The sequence below is a fragment of the Enhydra lutris genome, unplaced genomic scaffold, assembly GCF_002288905.1.
Source record: "Enhydra lutris kenyoni isolate GAN:26980312 unplaced genomic scaffold, ASM228890v2 scaffoldscaffold88, whole genome shotgun sequence".
Classification (NCBI taxonomy): Eukaryota; Metazoa; Chordata; class Mammalia; order Carnivora; family Mustelidae; genus Enhydra; species Enhydra lutris.
The window spans coordinates 2624970-2644328 of record NW_019154172.1 but is presented as its reverse complement, the minus strand read 5'-3'; the positions used below and the strand labels follow the sequence as shown (position 1 = coordinate 2644328).

Below are 19359 nucleotides of genomic sequence, written 5' to 3'. Positions count from 1 at the left end.
TTCCCAACATTCCCCTAAAGCATCACCCCTGACCCCACAGAGCTGCGGGGCTGAGCTCCCTGAGCCTTCCCTACTCCCAGGAACTCTCCGACTCCTTTAGATAATAATATTGGTTCTTAGTCCCTTCTCTGGCTTCCTCCTACAGTTCCACATTTTCCCTCTTTTCTAGTTTTCCATTATTTTCAAAAGGAGAAAAATCTGCTTGCCACATTTTCAAAAGGAGAAAAATCTGCTTGCCCCTATGAACATATATGGAGTATCTCTTACCCCATTTGTTTTCCACCAAAACCTGTTTTGCCTTCTTTCAACAAGCTCTTCTTTTGTCCTAAGATTACTCTATGTGTTCTTTCAGTCCCCTCAGGACTTAGACAAATGGGCCTTTATAGGTACAAGCAGTATGTTTATACCCAAGCTACTGTGCAGTGGGAATGTGGCTCTCCTTGAATGGGACAGAGTGACTTCCTTTAACTTCTTTGCATGGTGCTTCACATCACTAACAATGGTCTGGTTAAAGGCTGTGCATCACACAGTAAGTTCCAGTTAATGACATCTATCCATATACATCCCCACTCTGGCTTCTCCCACATACTCCCAAATACCTCAGTCCATATGCATACTTCTTTCTCTGTTTCTGCTCCCTGACCCTTTCTCCTCCAGTTTCTGATTTTTTGAAGTCTTTTCACCCTCTCACCTGGAAGACCTCAGGCTGCCCAGGTTGCTGTGCTGATGGCTGTTGGACATGTTGTTCATTAGAACTCGACCGATGATGAGGCTGCTGCCCCTGCCACTGTGGCCAGACGCCTACACCCTCTGCTGTCCGTGTCTGGAATTGTCCTGTAGTCTGTCCAGTCTCAGGAGCTAGAAATACAGAAAGGACAACCAACCTTAAGCCATTAACTCCACTGGCGAGGACAAACTAGCACACAGATACTTTCTGCTCTTCTGTTAATCAATGCCTCGTCTACTTCAAAACCTAGCCCCAAATTAATTCTTCTCTGAGTAGCCTTTCCAAAAAGAGTCCTTTGATCGTTTAGATTAAATTTGCTCATTATTTAATATATAACTTACATACTTTTACATACGGGCTAAAGTCTTCCTCATGTGGGTACATTTTAAATTCCAAATGGACTGTCACTGCACCCAGGACCCAAGAAAACTGTTTTAACTACCAAATCCTTTCTCTTTAGTGGTGTCATTTTCCAGTTTACCCTCCTTTCACATCTGAAACTTACTGAAGCTGGATCCACGACTGGTGAGACTAGGGTAGGCAGCAGCACCAGGTGATGCACTAGAAGCACCAGGAAGGGACATGGAGCTGAAGGAGGACGGAGTCTGAAAGTTGCCCACACCAAACTGGGAAGAACGAGTCTTGGCTGTAGCCTGAGTAGCCACCTGCTGAAAGACAGGAAGGGATTGAGAACAAATGGAACATTAACATTATTGCACATGCCATTCCTATAAGTCAACTTTCTGTCAATGACTGGATTCTTTTGAGCCAAGCTCATCACTTACTTCCTAATCTGTATTTCTTCTAATTAATGCCAATTTCCTTTGACACTACTTTTAGGCAGGTATGACAAAGTGAAAAGAGCAAAGAACTATCTCATACACTGAAAGTTGTGAGAATTTTTCCAGTTTTTATTTTCCTATACATTTCTTATGCAACTGAGATCATACTGCATATAACAATTTTGGAGTCTGCTTTTTGGTTTGGGCTTTCTTACTGAAAATATTGCTGTGCAATATAAGCATATATTAATATATGAAAGAATATTAGCTTTAAGTTTATCATATATATTATATGAGACTCTTAAACACTTTTTAAAAATAAATAGACATCACTGTGTATAAATTATAATTAATTTTCTCCTTTATTCCTTTACTTTCTAGTACAAAATGGAAACTCAGAACTGACTCCTAAATAAATCTATTAATCAAATCTGTTTAACATGTTCTGTGTGAACAATTCTGAATAAAAGTGAGTATGTGAAAACCACAGACTCTGCAATTTAGGGATTATCTATATTTTTAATTATCTAGCTATTTCCAACAAAAAGAAAAATTGGAAGGTAGGGGGTGGGATCGGGGAGAAGTTATCTAAGAAAGATGACAATAATTTTACATATGGAAAAAAGCCTAACTAACCAAAGAAAAACTAGTACACAGGGGACAGACAGAGGAGATGCTTTTACCTGAGCAGAGAAGCCTGGGCGGGTGCTAGGGGTCCAAGCTGGGGCTGCTCCCTGCGGGGCATTGGAGTGACGGGAAATCTGGGCCAACATCTGCCCTGCAGAAGCTGATGGCTGGATGATGGTTACAGGAGGGGCCAGACCACTACTTCTAGGAGTGAACAAATAGTGCAGTAAAAGATTAAAAGGATGGGTTTACTACAAAATCTAGGAATCACAGGACAATCTACTGCTATTACTAGGTCCCCTTTATTTCCCTGGGGTTAAGGAGAAGTTGATAACAAAATTTGGAAAAGATGAGAAAAACTGACAGTCACACACCAATCAGGACACACAGAGATGGAACCTATAACATAGCAACAGGACAGGTGCAAAGAAATAGGAGGAAGAAAAGCAGCTTGCCTCATCTTAAGCCCTACAAATTCTACTGCTTTGTCTAAAATAACCAGAGAAAGCTAGGGAAGAATAAAACTTGGAATTAGCAACTGAATGCCTCAGTTGCCCCATAAACCAGCACATACATAAGGGGCTCACCTGAAATTCTCTGCCGGCCGGGGGGTAGGAGGGAATGTGTTGCCCTGTGAGAATAGCTGTTGGGTGGCAGGGACAGTGCTGGAGGAGATGCCTTTACTCTGATCTGTGGACCAAAAGGAGTGGGGGGAGGGCCAGTCAAGGGGCTGTAGTACATTAGTTCGGCAAGTTCCTATTTACTCATGAGGTATTATGATTAAGTGGGAAGATGTCAGGCAGCAGCAGGCACATCAGTAAGTGATTGGAATGAGAATTTAAAAGGAGAATGAGGAAGAAACACACCCGTATTGATGTTGGAGTAGATTTCGGAAAATCTTGGATCTCTATCCTGGGCAAACAGACCATCTGTCTTCTCGAGGGGCTTGCTGTGTTCTGGCCCTGTGGTTGTCACAGGCTGAACAGAAATGTGTGGAATACAATGATAAAAATAACCATGAAAGATTTAACATGGCAATTCAATAACCCTAACATTCACATAAAGATGCACATACAATCTAACTGGCACTGGGGGACATTTCTTAAGGAAATGATCACAGTCTTCTTCAAAGACAACGACACCACTTACCTGGGAATGACTGTAGCCAGCCAATCCATCTCTTGCTGATACCACATCCAGTTCTGTTTGCTGTTGCTGCTGCCTATATATTAAAGGCCAGTGAGGAGAGAAAGAATTTTTTTTTTTTAAATGTGGGCAAAGGGCTTAAACCAACAAATAAATAAACCAACAAATGCGACTGCAGATGCCCACTCTCTGGACCACTGATCATTTACGAGTCTTCTACCATTTCTTACCTGGATGCCAACTGCCCTGAGCCCATCTCCAGGGGTAAATTAGCTGTGGGACCTAGCTGTGGTCTCTGGATTGTGTTTGACAGTGTAGGCCTTGGTTCCTGGCTGGAGTTCCTGAGAAAACAGAGAGCAGACAGAGCAGAGAAGAAAAAAAGGATCTGACACTGCACATAAACCTGTACAGATTCACTTATAAGTGAGGCAATAACTAATAAATTCCCTTTTGAAGTTTAATCCTTTAAGTAACTTCAATTCAGCAGCTATTTCATACCACGGGCGACAAGGTACAAACAAAAACTATGTCCTGTAGCACAAGGGCTTATCCTGTTTGGGTTCTAATTTCTTTTAGGTATTCGATACCTAACTGGTATATATGAGTTTATCTGTATATTGTGGTTTTTTAAAAGCATAAGTTAAAAAACTGACAGTACATATGCAAACATTAACAAAGACTCTTTTTGGATAGTGAAAAGTTTTTTCCTTCTTACTTTTTCATACTTTCCAAGTTTCTGAAAAAAGTGTTTATCTAAAAATTTTAAGAATTAAACTGGTAGGGAAAACAGTATGTAAAAATAGGGAACACTATTATTTCCAAAAACAAGTTCTTTTTTTTTTTTTTTTAAAGATTTATTTATTTGAGAGAGAGAGTGAGAGAGAGAACACGAGCATGAGATGGGGGAGGATCAGAGGGAGAAGCAGACTCCCTGTCAAGCAGGAAGCCCGATGCAGGACTCGATTTTGAGACTCCAGGATCATAACCTGAGGCGAAGGCAGTTGCTTAACCAACTGAGCCACCCAGGTGCCCTCAAAACAAGTTCTTAAAAGTACTTAAAATTTCAAAATTTAAACAAAATGGAAACACAATACTAGTTATTCTGTAATATAAAGATACAAAAACGAAAAGAAACCCTAGGAAACTACAGTGACCACAACCATATACCTGCGTCCTAAGTAAATACAATTACTAACTCAATCCACTCTGCTATACTAATCAGATAAGAAATTAAACTTTAAAGTCCTAAGAGAAGGAGGACACAGACTCAATGTTGTCACCAGGTATTATTTATACTTGATAATAATTTCTACACAGATCTTCAAGAGCTGGGCTCAGGGCCAATTCTATATAGATGGATTAAATGGAAAAGTAACCTGACAACTGACATCCACTGGGATTGTATATTAAAAAAAGTAAGAATATGGAGAAACTGGAACCCTCGTTACACTGCTAATGGAAGTGTAAAAGGATACTGAAGCTTTGGAAAATAGTTTGGCAGTTTCTCAAAGTTACCATGTGACCCAGCAATTCCACTCCTAGGTATATCCAACAGAATAAAAACATATCCACATCAAACTAGTATATAAATGTTCATAGCTGCATTCTAAATAGTCAAAAACTAGAAATAACCCAATGCCCATCAACTAAAGAATGGATAAAATGTATCCCAGTACAAAGGAATATTATTTGGCAATTAAAAAAAAAGTACAAATAAATGCTACAACACAGATGACCCTTAAACATTATATGAAGCAGAAAAGGTCAGTTATAAGGAATCATGTATTGCTATGATTCCATTCATAAGAAATGTCCAGAACACACAAATTTAAAGAGACAGAAACTAGATTAGTTGTCATATAGGACTTGGGGAATGGGGAGGATGACTGTTAATGAGTACAGAATTTTTTAGGGGAAATGATCATGTACTGAGATTAGATTGTACAACTCTGTGACATACTAAAAAACTGTACACTTTAAATGGGTGTACTTCATGGCATGTGCAATCTATTGCAAAAACTGGTTTTCACCAAGTTGAGAAAGAAAAGCTCAAGCAGAAAGGAATCAAGGAATAAAAACTAACAAGAGTGGATGTAGCTATGGTCTAACGTAAACTAAGGTCCATGGGCCAAATCCAGTCTACTGCCTGTTTTCGTAAATAAAAGTTTGTTGGAACATAGCCATCTTTGTTCATTTCATTTGCTAGGACTCTTTTCACGCTATAATAGCAGAGCTGGATAATTCAGTAGAGACCATATGCCCCACAAAGCTAAGATAATTACTATCTGGCCTTTTACAAAAAGAAGTCTGCAGACACCTGCTCTAGATGAAAATCCTACCAGAACAGAGCAATAAACTGGTATTTAAATCAGTATCGTTTCTAGAAAGGGTTGAAGCATAAAACTGAAACACACACCGTTCACATCTCAGAACTTACTCTCTGAAGTACTATTTGTTAAAACTCTTATTCTACCTGGATGAACTACCCCAAATCCTATAGTAAGTTGGAAGATGAGGAACTTCAGACTAATGGCTTACTACCACAAAAGTAGTAAAGCAGAAAAGCAGGAGACAGCTTGATAAAGCTAAGCAGACTTGGCCCATGAGACATCCCAACCTTGGAAAAGGCCTTTATGGTACATACTTCACATTGGTGTTGGTACAGATGATGTACTCAATTTCATCTGAGTAAGGGTTCTGGAAAGTAAAGGAGCTGGTTCTCATCCAGAGCCACTCTCGGTTCTTAGACCGGAACCGGAACATGACAGACAGCACCTGGCCTTTTAATTTCACCACCTGAAAAAATTTTCATGCTATCAGTGAAACCCACAAAAAACTTTCTTTAGAATTTTTTTTTTTAAATTTCCCATTTCTACAAACCTAAGATTTGTGTGATACTGTCCTTGAAGTACCAGTCTCTTTCAAGGTTACTGATGAAACAACATGTGGAATGAAAGCTAAGTGCTAAATAATAAGGAGATATACTTATTTTTCTTCCCAGAGTCCCAAGCAGCTATCTGATCACTCTAGTCAAAGTCAAACAGGAGTAACAATTTTTTTCCAGGAAAATAAAGACTGTTTCCCCACTTCTCGTGGAAAATCCCTTAAAGATATGTGGCTCTAGCTTTACAAGTCTATTGTAGAAATTTGTAGTTTGATACTGAATAGTTTACATGTTGCTCCTCAATCCTAGGTTTTCCCCCCAAACCTTGAGAATTTGTTTTCACAGCAGCCATGGAAGTTTCTATGAATAAAAATAAGTTGGCTTTAGCCTTGTTTTGTTTGTTTGTTTTTTTTGGTTTTTTTTTTTTTTTTAGATTTATTTATTTATTTATTTGACAGAGAGAGATCACAAGCAGGCAGGGAGGCAGGCAGAGAGAGGAGGAAGCAGGCTCTCCGCAGAGCAGAGAGCCTGATGTGGGGCTCGATCCCAGGACGCTGGGATCATGACCTGAGCCGAAGGCAGAGGCTTTAACCCACTGAGCCACCCAGGCGCCCTTGTTTCTGTTTTTTAAAATAAAATAATTTTAGATTATTTTAGTTTCTAGTCTTATGAAATAGAAAATTATCTTTTGAACCTCCCTCCCTAACAATAAATAAGATTAGTAGCTAACATTTATTTTATAGTTATTATATGTCAAGCACTGGGCTACATTGTTTTTCAATTTTTTTTTTAAAGAACATCAACATTTATTTAACATGATAAAAAAAATGAGGTATGAACATTTAAACAATATTAAACAGCCTTTAATTCTTACATGTGCTCACTGTGAAATATATACAGAATGAATATAATTACATTTGTACATAACTAAGTACTGGATTTGAAACCTGCTTACTAAGGTATATATCTATTCCAGTGAAGTATATGCTTCAAAATACCTAGCCTTTATAAGATTTTTTTTTTTTAACAAAAAGTGGTAACATTTGTGTTTAAGTGTGGAAATAACTGCTGACATTAAAGCGGACTGAGAATTACAGAAGAAAATGAGACATACTTCACTTAGCAATAAAATGGCACATTTTATACACACACACACATAAACACACACACACACTTTTCACAAATCAAGTGTGACACACAGCACTGCAGTAACCAAAATGGAGAAAAAAGGAAAACAAGGTTTGTTGGAAATAACTAAATTTATTACTGAAAGAGAAATATAAATCCAACTAGACTTAAGAAATACCAAAATCAGGAAATCAGCAGCTAAGTAAGTAGTTGGAGACCCTCCATTTAAAAGCACCTTTATCTAAGTACCCTAAAATCATAGCGGCAACTAATGTCAAAATAGTAACCTCAAGATTATGTAGAGTATACAGGAGTCATTAAAGCTGTTTTGCAATAAACATTTTCCAGAAGTGATAAAATGATACTCTGTGACCAGAAATTCTAAGGTTAGGAATTTCAAGAATTTAAAATACACTGTACAATATCTTCTCCCACTGCTGAAGGTCCATGTCCTTAGTTCTGAATGGATTCAACAGAAGTCAGAATAGTTTTTCAGAACGGTTTTTCTGAGCCTACACAAACACAAAATGTGATTTTTCTGCGAGCTGCAGCTGAATGCATGGAACTGGTAATGCTGAAGTTCCAGGAGACAGAGAGACATCTTACTGCCATCATCTGATTTTCTCCAGACATTGGGTTATTTGCTTTAAATGCATTATCTTAATCTTCCCAATATCCCTCTGTTAAGTACTGTTATTATATTTAAATATATAATCTTCAGAATCTGAAAATAACAGAGTCAGTTTATTTTTGGCCTTTTGGCTAAAATCAAGTGTAGTATCTGTTCCTATCAGTTTAATATATGACACGTCCTCTATCTGAGGACAATATATTAAATGGATTTTTGGAGCAGGGAGATGGAATAGGAGATTGCTTCTCATCCATGCCACGCATCGACCTGGTATTACAATAGCTCCAGGAATGGGGCACTCCCTCAGGGGGAATACTTAGGTGCCTAAAGCCAGCTCGAGCTGCAGGGGCAACCTGTGTGCACTGGAATGTCTCTGCCTCCAAGTGAATGCCTGAGCAGATGGCTTGTATCTGGCCTCCTGTGGGGGGAGGTGTGTGTATGTATATAAATATATGTACCATGGTTCTTTTACACTGTACGAGGAGCATGAATGGAAGTATGATTATGCCAATGGTAGAAAGAGTTTTTGTTCATTTCTCCTTTCTTTTTGTTTCTGTCTTCAGTAATTTCCTCTCCAAGGTTTTGCTTTCTTGTACTTAAGTTGACTACTTTCTGAGTTTCTTAGGAAGATTTATTTAAAAAAAAAAAAAAAAAAAAAGAGTTTATAATTATTAACTCTTGCCTTTTGGCTTCCGGAGCAGTGCCATGCAGGATGGCAAGAACAAGCACCCAACAAAAGAGAGCAAAAAGGAAGCCAAGAAGTGACTGATCCATTTTCTAAGAAAAACAGGCACGATGTGAAAGCACCTATTTTTCAATATAAGAAAATATTTGAAAATCACTAATCATGAGAACTCAATGAACCAAAATCACATCTGATGGCCTCAGGATCGTGTTTTTGAAGTGAGCCTTGCTGACCTGCAGAATGATGAAGCTGCACTTAGAAAACTCAATCTAATTACTGAGGATGTTCAGGGCAAAAACTGCGTAATTTCCATGGCATGGATCTTACCCGTGACAAAATGTGCTCTATGGTCAAAAAATGGCAAACAATGACTGAAACTCATGGTAATGTTAAGACTACCAATGGTTACTTGCTTTGCCTATTTTGTGTTGGTTTTAACAGAATTTTTTTTAAAGATTTATTTATTTGAGAGACAGAGTGCGTGCATGCATGCATGCAGGGTGGCAGGGATGGGGAGCAGCAGAGGGAGAGAGAGAATCTCAAGGAGACTCCCAGCTGAGTGAGGAGCCCGACCTGGGGCTCGATCTCACAACTCTGAGATCATGACCTGAGCTGAAATCAAGAGTCGGGCGCTTAACCAAATAAACCACCCAGGCGCCCCTATTTTGTGTTGGTTTTACTAAAAAAGGCAACAATCAGATTCAGAAGACCTCCTATGCTCAATATCAACAGGTCTGCCGAATTTGGAAAATGATGATGGAAATCATGACCTGAGAGGTGAAGACAAATGACTTGAAAAAAATGGTCAATAAGCTGATTCCAGATAGCATCAGAAAAGACACAGAAAAAGCTTGCCAATCTGTTTGTCCACTGCACGATGTCTTTGTAACAAAAGGAAAAATGCTGAAGAAGCCCAAGTTTGAACTAGGAAAACTCATGGAGCTTCACAGTGAAGGTATTAGTTCTGGAAAAGCCACTGGGGATAAGACTAGTTCTAAAGCTGAATGAGCTGATGGATATGAGCTACAGCCCAAGAATCTGTTTAAAATTCACATTTAATAAATAAAAATCTTATTCGTTTAGAGTTAACTCTTAATGATCTATAAAAGAACCATGAGGGGCGCCTGCATGGCTAAGTTGTTAAGTGTCTGCCTTCGGCTCACGTCATGATCCCAGGGTCCTGGGATCCAGCCCTGTGTCAGGCTTCTTGCTCAGCGGGAAGCCTGCTTCTCCCTCTCCCATTCCCCCTGCGTGTGTTCCCTCTCTCGATGTCTCTCTGTCAAATAAATAAAATCTTTAAAAAAAAAAAAAAAAAAAAGAACCATGAAATGATTATTCCTACCACCACCCACAGTTCAGTGAGGCCTGGAATATTTTAAGCACTTTAGAGTCTCTTGGATACAGATAGCTGGATACAGGACAGTTGAGTAGCCAAAGCCAAAATACCTTGGATATTATCCATAGTTTCAAAACACTAGTCCTTTTCTGTTCCTTAAAGATACAGGTTTTGTTTTAAAGGACATAAGATTATGATGCCTGTCACAGTACTCAATCAGTGGTCAATAAATGTTTGAGGAATTAATATAACAAGTATTAGATTAAAATATTATTCAGATCCAACCATGGGGAAAAGTTACCTGTTGAAAGCTATCTCTTAGAAGCTGCTGGTCTTCAGGATGACAGAATTCTACAATATTTTTTCCTAAGAGTTCCTAGAAGTGAAAAAAGAGGAGTAAGATGGACACTTCTATGATATCTAACTTTCCTGGCCTATCAGCAAACGACTTAAATTTTATGTCCCCTGTGTTTAGCCTAGGGTTTATAGTAAGTGTGTGTGGGCGGGGGGGGGGGGACAGAAACAAAAGAATATAGAATCTGCTAAGCAAATGGCCTCTAGAACATTTCTGTTTTTCCAAACATTATATATTTATTTTAGCTGCATTTTTACACATTTGAGGTCTAATGTACACATAAATCCACTCATTCTAAATCTACAATTTGATGGCCTCTAACATATTTATACATTATTACCAAAAATCCAGTTTCAGAACATGTCCACTGCTCCCAAAGTTCTCTTTTGCCTGTTTGTAGTCAACATCTGCTCCCAACCTCCTAGTCAACCAGTGACCTCCCTTCTGCTTTAGTGTTGTCTTTCTAGAAATGTCATATGGAATCATATAATATGTAGTCTACTGGGTCTGATTTCTTACATGTAACTTAAGATTTTTGGAGCTCATCTATGTTGCTGCACATAGTAATAGTATATTCCATTTTATTACTCAGCAGTATTCTAACATTGATATTTCACAGTTGTGTATCCATTCACTAGTTAATGGACATTTCCAATTTTCCCACTTTGGGGTTACTGTGAATAATACAACTATGAACACTTGTATATAAATCTTTATGTGAACAAAGGTTTCATTTCCCTTGAGTAAATGCTTAGGCGTAGAACTGCTAGATTATAGGATTATGTATACATTTAACTTTTTACAATTTACAAAACTCTTTTTCCGTTTTTCCAAAATGTCTTTCTGAAGTGGCTATCCCATCTTACAGGTCTGCCAACAATGTCTAACAGTTACAATTTCTCCCCATTCTTACAACACTTTTTGATAATAGTGGACATATAGTGGTATCTCACTGTGCACATTCTAGTGGGCATACAATGGTATCTCATTGTGGTTTTAATTTGCACTTTCCTACTGACTGATGATGACAAGCATCTTTCTTTTTTTTTTTTTAAGATTTTAAATAATCTCTACAACCAACATGGGTTTGAACCTACAACTCCAAGATCAAGGGTCACATGTTCCATCAACTGAGCCAGCCAGGCGCCCCATGATGAGTATCTTTTTATATGCCATTCATGTTTCTTCTTTGGTGAAATGTCTATTCAGATCTTGTGCCCTTTTTATCTTATCTTTTATCTTATCTTTTTGTCTGTTTATCTTAATCAGTTGTAAGACTTCTTTTGTATATTCTGGATACAAATCCTTTTTCAGGTATATGGTTTGCAACATTTTTTCCCCATTTGTGGATGATATTTTTACTTTCTTAATGATGTCCTGTTAAGAGGGTAAATTTTAATTCTCATGAAATCCAACTTAGAGTTTTTTCTTTTGTGAACCATGCTTCTGCTGTCATAGAAGAAAACTTTGTCTAACTCAAGATCACAAAGATAATCTCCTATGTTCTTCTAGAAGTTTTATAACTTTAGCTCTTGTGCATTTATGTTTTTGAGTTGATCTCTGTCTGTGGTGTAAGTAAGAGTCTATGACCTTTGTGTGTGGGGAAATAACCAACTTTGCCATCACCATTGTTGGAAAGAATCTTTTCTCCACTGAATTATCCTGACACCTTTGTTGAAAATCAGTTGACCATAAATGTGAAGAGACTATATTCTGTTCTATTGATCTGTATATCTATCCCTATACAGATATCACACTACCTTGATGACAAAAGCTTTATAACAGGTGTTTAATCAAGTCCTGTAAATCCTTCAACTTTATTCTTTTTCAAGACCTCTTTTTTGCCAACTTCTTCACAGAGCCATAGCCAGAAGTCTCTCCTGGTCATACAGTTTTGAAGGGTTCTATAATGATTTATTGCTCAACTCTGGTATAGCTACCTGCTCTGCTGAATGAGAAATCTCAGTAAAATCATAATAACCAGGGCCAAACTTGCATATTTTGTGGGTTACTATGTACCTAAGTGATTACATAAATCATTTAACGATGGTCATACCATTACAACTAATTAAAATGAACTCTCCTGCATTATTATCTGTATTAATATCAACAACAAAAAATAAATACATATCCATGCCCACTGTTCCCATGTGAGAGCAGCCATATTTTTCTAGATTGGATGAATAACATTGGTAGAAACCTGAGAATAAGTTAAGCTACAGTTAGAATAGGTTCATCTCTTTTTCTGATCTGGGCCTGATATGTTTTGGCTCTTCTGGAATACATGACTGAATAATCGCAACAAAACCAAGGGAAAACAGGCTTTAGTATCAATGGTTTAACAGCTCCAGTTCTTCACCTGTGGTTGGTAGCCAACAGTAGCCACACAGCGGTGATCCACAAAAGTGAAGATTCCCTCAATGTTGTGCCGAGAGATGAACTCTGTTGGTTGACAAACATTACTCATATCTGTACAGTTGGGAGAACTAGTTACCTGAAAGTAAAGAGATAAAAACAAGATAAAATGACACCATTCTTTTTTTTTTTTTTTAAGATTTTTATTTATTTGACAAAGAGAGAGCACAAGCAGGGGCCGCAGCAGAGGAAGAGGGAGAAGCAGGCTCCTTGCCGAGCTGGGAGCCTGATGCGGTACTTGATCCTAGGACCCTGGGATCATGGCCTGAGCTGAAAGCAGAGGCTTAACCATGTGAGCCACACAGGCACCCCGATACCATTCTTTACAGATACATTTCCCATCTCCTCATGGTCACATATATAGACACGACTCTTCCAATTTTAGAAATTTCTGAGCTTCCATATCTCATCCAAACAGGAAAAAAATGACAATCACAATCAGAGAGGGTAAGAGGGCCAGTTCCACTCCCACATATGTATCCTATATCAACTTTGTGAAAAAATTAAAATTCATTCAACCCAAAACTCACCTACTTTCATTTAGCTAGGCTGTATTTGATTAGAAAATTAGTCCCCAGTAACCAAGAAACTTATCTAGTTTTATGAAAAGAAAATTCCACTTTTCTAGTCATATAACAGTAAAATAAAAAGGGGCGCCTGGGTGGCTCAGTGGGTTAAGCCTCTGCCTTTGGCTTAGGTCATGATCTCAGGGTCCTGGGATCGAGTCCTGCATCGGGCTCTCTGCTGCGCAGGGAGTCTGCTTCCTCCTCTCTCTCTCTCTGCCTACTGGTGATCTCTCTCTGTCAAATAAATAAATAAAATCTTTTTAAAAAAATGCAACAGTGATCCGAAGGGGCACGTGCACCCGAATGTTTATAGCAGCAATGTCTACAATAGCCAAACTATGGAAAGAACCTAGATATCCATCAACAGACAAATGGATAAAGATGTGGTATATATACACAATGGAATACTATGCAGCCATCAAAAGAAATGAAATCTTGCCATTTGCGACGACGTGGATGGAACTAGAGGCTATCATGCTTAGCGAAATAAATCAACTGGAGAAAGACAACTATCATATGATCTCCCTGATATGAGGGAGAGGAGATGCAACACGGGGAGTTAAGGGGGTAGGAGAAGAGTAAATGAAACAAGATGGGATTGGGAGGGAGACAAACCATAAGTGACTCTTAATCTCACAAAACAAACTGAGGGTTGATGAGGGGAGGGGGATTGGGGGGGGTGGGATTATGGACACTGGGGAGGGTATGTGCTATGGTGAGTGCTGTGAAGTATGTAAACCTGGCGATTCACAGACCTGTACCCCTGGGGATAAAAATATATTATATGTTTATAAAAAATAAAATTTAAAAAAAAAGCAACAAATTATTATAAATAAATAAATAAATAAATAAAATAAAAAGATCTCCCTTCTCCTGCAATGCCTGGGTAGCTCAATCAGTTAAGCGTCTGCCTTTGGCTCGAGTCGCGATCCTAGATTCCTGGGACCGAGTCCCACATCAGGCTCCTTGCTTGGCAGAGAACTTGCTTCTTCCTCTGCCTGCTGCTCCCCCTGCTTGTGCTCTCTCTCTCCCTCTCTCTCTCTCTGATAATAAACAAAATCTTTAAAAAACAGATCTCTCTTCTTCTGTGTAGAAGCAGAAGAAATTAATTAGAAAGAGAAAATTCAGCACTATGAAGTTCACAGTGTGAAAGATAAGGGGGAAAGATCTCCCTCTTTCTCTCATTCTTTTCAACTTCTGCTATCCAAGAAGAGAAGCAAACATGAATGCTATGTTCTTCCCAAAATCTGGGGTTTCACAGAACTCATTTGTATTTAGAGAGTAAAAGAAAAATAACATGAACAAGTCCTGAAGGAGAGTTCTTCTCACTGAAAAGGAATGATATGGGACTTCCAGGGAAGATGGTGGAGTAGGTAAACCCTAAACTTACCTCGTCCCATAGATACAACCAGATAACAGCTGCATCAGTGTAAATAACCCAGAAAAGGAACCAAAGACTTAGAGAACAAACTCTCTACAGCTAAATGTAGAGAAGAAGCCACACTGAATAGAGTAGGAAGACTAAATGGATACACTAAAAGGACCCGTGGACTGTCCACAGGAAGGAAGAACTCAGTGGGCACAGAGAAGGGAGAGAAACAGACTATCACACCAGGGAGACCCCACGGGGAAGACAAATCCCAATAACGTTTGGTTTGAAACCAGAGGGGCTGAATTTCAAGAATTGCTTACCAACAGCAGGGCTTAAAACCTGGGCTCATGGGAAAGCTGGGAGGGCAAGAGGAAACCAAGTCCCCACCCTTAAAGAGAGAGCACAACAAACAGCCCCATGGAGATACAGTACAGAAGCAGCACTCTGAAAAACACCCGGGGTATAAAGGAGGGAGATTTGTTTACTAATTTCAGAGCATGTGCTGGAGAGGCAGGGATCACTGGAAAATTCCTCCAGTACTAAAGGAGCTGGCTAGTGCCATTTCCCTCCCTTCCCCACTCCCCCTTAGCACAAACACACTGACATCTACAGGAGCCAGTGTGATACCAACACTCAGTACTTCACTTGTTAACAGCATGCCCCACTCATGCATACACCTGTGGGCATACCCCCGCTAGCCAGCCTGCAACACCAGGTCTCCTCCTGTAGCAGACCCCTGCAAACCTTGCTAACATCATGCACCCCACCCCTATGCATTCAGAGCTACTTATATCTGGAAAATGCCTGGTCTGACTCAACTTAAGCCCATAGCAGCCCAAGACTGGCCCACTACAATGATCCAATACAAGGACCAAACCCTGCCCACAATAGACAAAGAGAGCCATTGCAGACGACTGGACTAAAGGCAAAAGCTGCTCGGTCACAATAGCAAGGCACACATAACATACATATGAGACACCCCTGGAGCACTACATTCTGATGAACAGGGGACGTGGCACTATAGGTCACTACTCTCAAGAGCAGGAGCTGTACCTGAATTTCCTAACACAAAGAAACAAAGAGTTAGACAAAATGAGGACACAGAGGAATATGCTCCAAATGAAATAACAGGACAAAATCACAGCAAGAGACGGAAACAAAACAGAGATAAGTAATACACCTGATGTAGACTTTAAAGTATAGAGGACTTGAGAAGAGAATGAAGGACCTCAGTGAGACCCTTAACAGAGACAGGAAAACATAAAAGAACCAATCAGAGATTAAAAAAAAAAAAAAAAAACCCAAAAACTCAGTAACTAAAATTAAAAAACAGGGTGCCTGGGTGGCTTAGTCATTGGGCATCTGCCTTTGGCTCAGGTCATGGTCCCAGGGTCCTGGGATCGAGCCCCACATCACTGGACTCCCTGCTCAGCCGGAGGCCTGCTTCTCCCTCTCCCACTCCCTCTGCTTGTGTTCCTGCTCTTGCCATTTCTCTTTGTCAAATAAATGGATAAATCTTAAAAAATCAAATTAAATTCAAAATACACTAGATGGAATGAATAGTAGACTAGAGGAAACAAAAGAACAGATCAGCAAGCTGGAGGACAGAATGATGGGAAGCAATCAAGCCTACTTGAGAGTGAGGGAGAGAAGGAACGATACAAAAATGAAAACAGACTTAGGGAACTCAGTGATGCCAGCAAGCATAAGAAAATTCAATTATAGGGATTCTAGGAGAAGAAAGGGGAAAAGGGGGCAGAAAATTTATTTGAATAAGGAATAGCGGACAATTTCCCCAATCTGGGGAAGGAAACAGAAATCCAGATCCAGAAGGCACAGAGAGTCCCCAACAAAATCAACCTAGGGAGGTCTACTCCAAGACATACAATAATGAAACTGGTAAAAAGAAGAGATAAAGAGAGAATTTTAAAAGCAGAAAGAGGGGTGCCTGTGTGGCTCAGTGGTTAAGCGTCTGCCTTCAGCTCAGGTCATGATCCCGGGGTCCTGGCATCGAGCCCCTAATTGGGCTCCATGCTTCTCTCTCCCCCACTCCCCCACTTGTGTTCCCTCTCACTGTCTCTCTCTCTGTCAAATAAATAAATAAAATCTTTAAAAAAAAAATAAGTAAATGAAAGCAAAAAGAAGAATGAAACAGTTACATACAAGGGAAAACCTTAAGGTAATCAGTAGATTTCTCAGAAGAAACTTTGCAGGACAGAAGGGGTAGCATGATATATTCAAAGTGCTGAAAGAAGAAAGCCTGCGGCCAAGCATGCTCTATCCAGCAAGGCTATTATTCACAACAGAAGGACAGATAAAGTTTCCCAGACAAGCAAGAGTTATAGAAATTCATGACCACTAAACCAGCCCTGTAAGAAATGTTAAAGGAACTCTTTGAGACAGTAAGTAGGAGTAAGAAAAGTAGGAAAAACAAAACCAGCAAAATGAAGTATGTTTATAAATATTAGTCAAGGAATTCACAAAATAAAAGGATGCTAAGTATGACACCAATATACCTAAAACGTGAAGAGAAGAGGAATAAAGAATGAGTTCAAACGTAAGTGACCATCAATAAACTGCCATACGCTTAAGATGTTATACACAAACCTAAAAGTAACCACAAATTAAACCAGTAATAGGTACGCAAAAAGTAAAGAGAAAGATGGGATGCCTCAGTGGCTCAGTCAGTTAAGCATCTGCCTTCAGCCCAGGTTATGATCCCAGGGTCTTAGGACTGAGCCCTGCATGGGACTCCCTGTTCCACAGGGAGTTTGCTTCTCCCTCTCCCTCTGCCCCTGCTTGTATTCTCTCTCTTGCATATGACACCCGGGGCTCATCACAAGTGCCCTCCTTAACAACCATCACTCATTTGACTCAACCCCCCACCTAAGAGTACACTTCTGATGAGCACTGAGTAATGTGTAGTCATCTTGAATCAACGGGCACCTGGATGGCTCAGTTGGTTAAGCGTCTCTTGATTTCAGCTCAGGTCATATCTAAGATGTGAGATCAAGCCCCACACTGGGCTCCGTGCTGGGTATAGAGCACCCAGCTTAAGATTCTCTCTCTCCCTCTGCCCTTTCACCCCACATCCGTCTCTCTCTTAAAAAAAAAATAAATAAAAAGAATTGCTAAATCACTATACTGTACACCTCATATAACTAATATGCTAATAAATCAATATGACACCATATGTTAACTACACTAGAATTAAAATTTTAAAAAATGTATAAGAAGATTTTTAAAAAGAAAGGAAGAAAAGAAAGTAGATGATATAGATGTGGAAAATTCATACTTGCCTGCAGTCTGCCAATGGCCACTAGGCAAAATTTGCTCCCTTGGCCTGCCTCTGGATCATCATCTGGGAGGGAGACACCTTCAGGAAGGTGAAATTAAAAGGTTTAAGAGGGATCTCAAACTCAACTGCCTTCAATTCAGATAGAAAAAGATTTAAAATACATGTAGGTATAAAGAGACTAGGTATAAAATAACAGAGTGCTGAATGATAATAAGGGCAAACAACTGCACAGAACTTACCATATATGCCAGATACTGTTTAAAGTATTTTTACATATATTAATTCATATATTTTACCCATATTAATTGTAATAAGCTATAGAGTACAAGTCCCACTCAAAGTATTCTAAAACACTGTACTGGTCAAACCAAACATATGGAGACAGTCATTTATTCTAGGACTATACCGTAGGCAGGCAACAGATGTCTTGCCCAACTTGTGTTTTAAAATAAGCAAACAACTAAAAATGAAATTAAACCAACATCAAAAGCTAGTTACTTATGTCCTTTGGAAAAGAGAGAAGCCAAAGTTTCAATGTTTTATGTGGAAAGGGAAGAAGGCTGCATTTTCTCTCTAGTCTTTGCATATATATTGTCTTTTTACCAAGAAAAAATATTATTTGAGAGCAATACAGAAGTATAAAAGAGCATGTATAATATGGCAAATGTATGGTTTATTCAGTATATAAACTAAAAGGCTCAAATGTCACTATACTTAAAATTAATTTTTCTGAATTACATTTAATTACCATTTATTGAGTGCATATATATGCCAGGCATTGGGCTAAGTGCTTTTCTTACATTAACTCTAATCTTCAAAATAACTCTACATGGGATATATTACCTCCAAATTATAGATGAGAAAACTGAGGGGTTCTTTTTATACAGGTCAAATGTCTTACCCTAAGTTATACCATTAGTAAGTAACAATGCCAGAATCAAAACCCAGGTTTTTTTTAATACAAAGTTTAATTTCTTCCCCAAATATACCACCTTGCCTCCTTCTCTCTTAGTTTCCCTCTCCCTACAACCCCATTTCCCCATTACACCCATCTAGCAGCAAAGTAATAAAGTTGCTAAGATCTGGAAATTCTGACAAACCAGTTTAAAAGGCTGATTCCTGCACCCAACCACTCTTCTCACATTTTCTATTTGACTTCAAGTTCTAGCTAAGCTAATGTGCTCACATCTTGATTTAAGGCCTTTAAAGAGAATATCCCACTTATAAATTACTACTTTTAAGTCATTTCCCTCTTCTCCCTCAAAGTCATGCTTCTACTTTAAAAAGCTTTCCCAAATTAACTGCACTCAATGCCAACTGTTTCTTTGCACAAAAAAACTTAGAAAATTAGTAATCAGTATATATTATTATAAATCTGCATGTTGAAAAATTGCATTCTGTGATACT

The 19359-nt window shown here is 38.9% G+C and overlaps 1 protein-coding gene and 1 pseudogene across 5 annotated transcripts in view; one reads left to right on the top strand and one right to left on the bottom strand.

The window, feature by feature from the left end:
* LOC111161943 (aryl hydrocarbon receptor nuclear translocator) overlaps positions 1-19359 on the bottom strand; it is a 73135-nt gene that overhangs the window by 719 nt on the left and 53057 nt on the right. For 3 of the 5 annotated variants that reach the window (XM_022526013.1, XM_022526017.1, XM_022526018.1), the window contains 11 exons: positions 17954-18030; positions 12661-12795; positions 10248-10322; positions 5927-6078; positions 3513-3623; positions 3286-3358; positions 3003-3114; positions 2724-2826; positions 2193-2340; positions 1233-1395; positions 692-858 (listed from right to left, as the gene is read on the bottom strand). In XM_022526013.1, the coding sequence (XP_022381721.1) occupies positions 692-858; positions 1233-1395; positions 2193-2340; positions 2724-2826; positions 3003-3114; positions 3286-3358; positions 3513-3623; positions 5927-6078; positions 10248-10322; positions 12661-12795; positions 17954-18030 (1316 nt within the window). The remainder of the gene's footprint in view (positions 1-691; positions 859-1232; positions 1396-2192; positions 2341-2723; positions 2827-3002; positions 3115-3285; positions 3359-3512; positions 3624-5926; positions 6079-10247; positions 10323-12660; positions 12796-17953; positions 18031-19359) is intronic. The other 2 variants (XM_022526014.1, XM_022526015.1) reach the window with 2 other exon arrangements.
* LOC111162092 lies at positions 8631-9669 on the top strand (annotated as a pseudogene).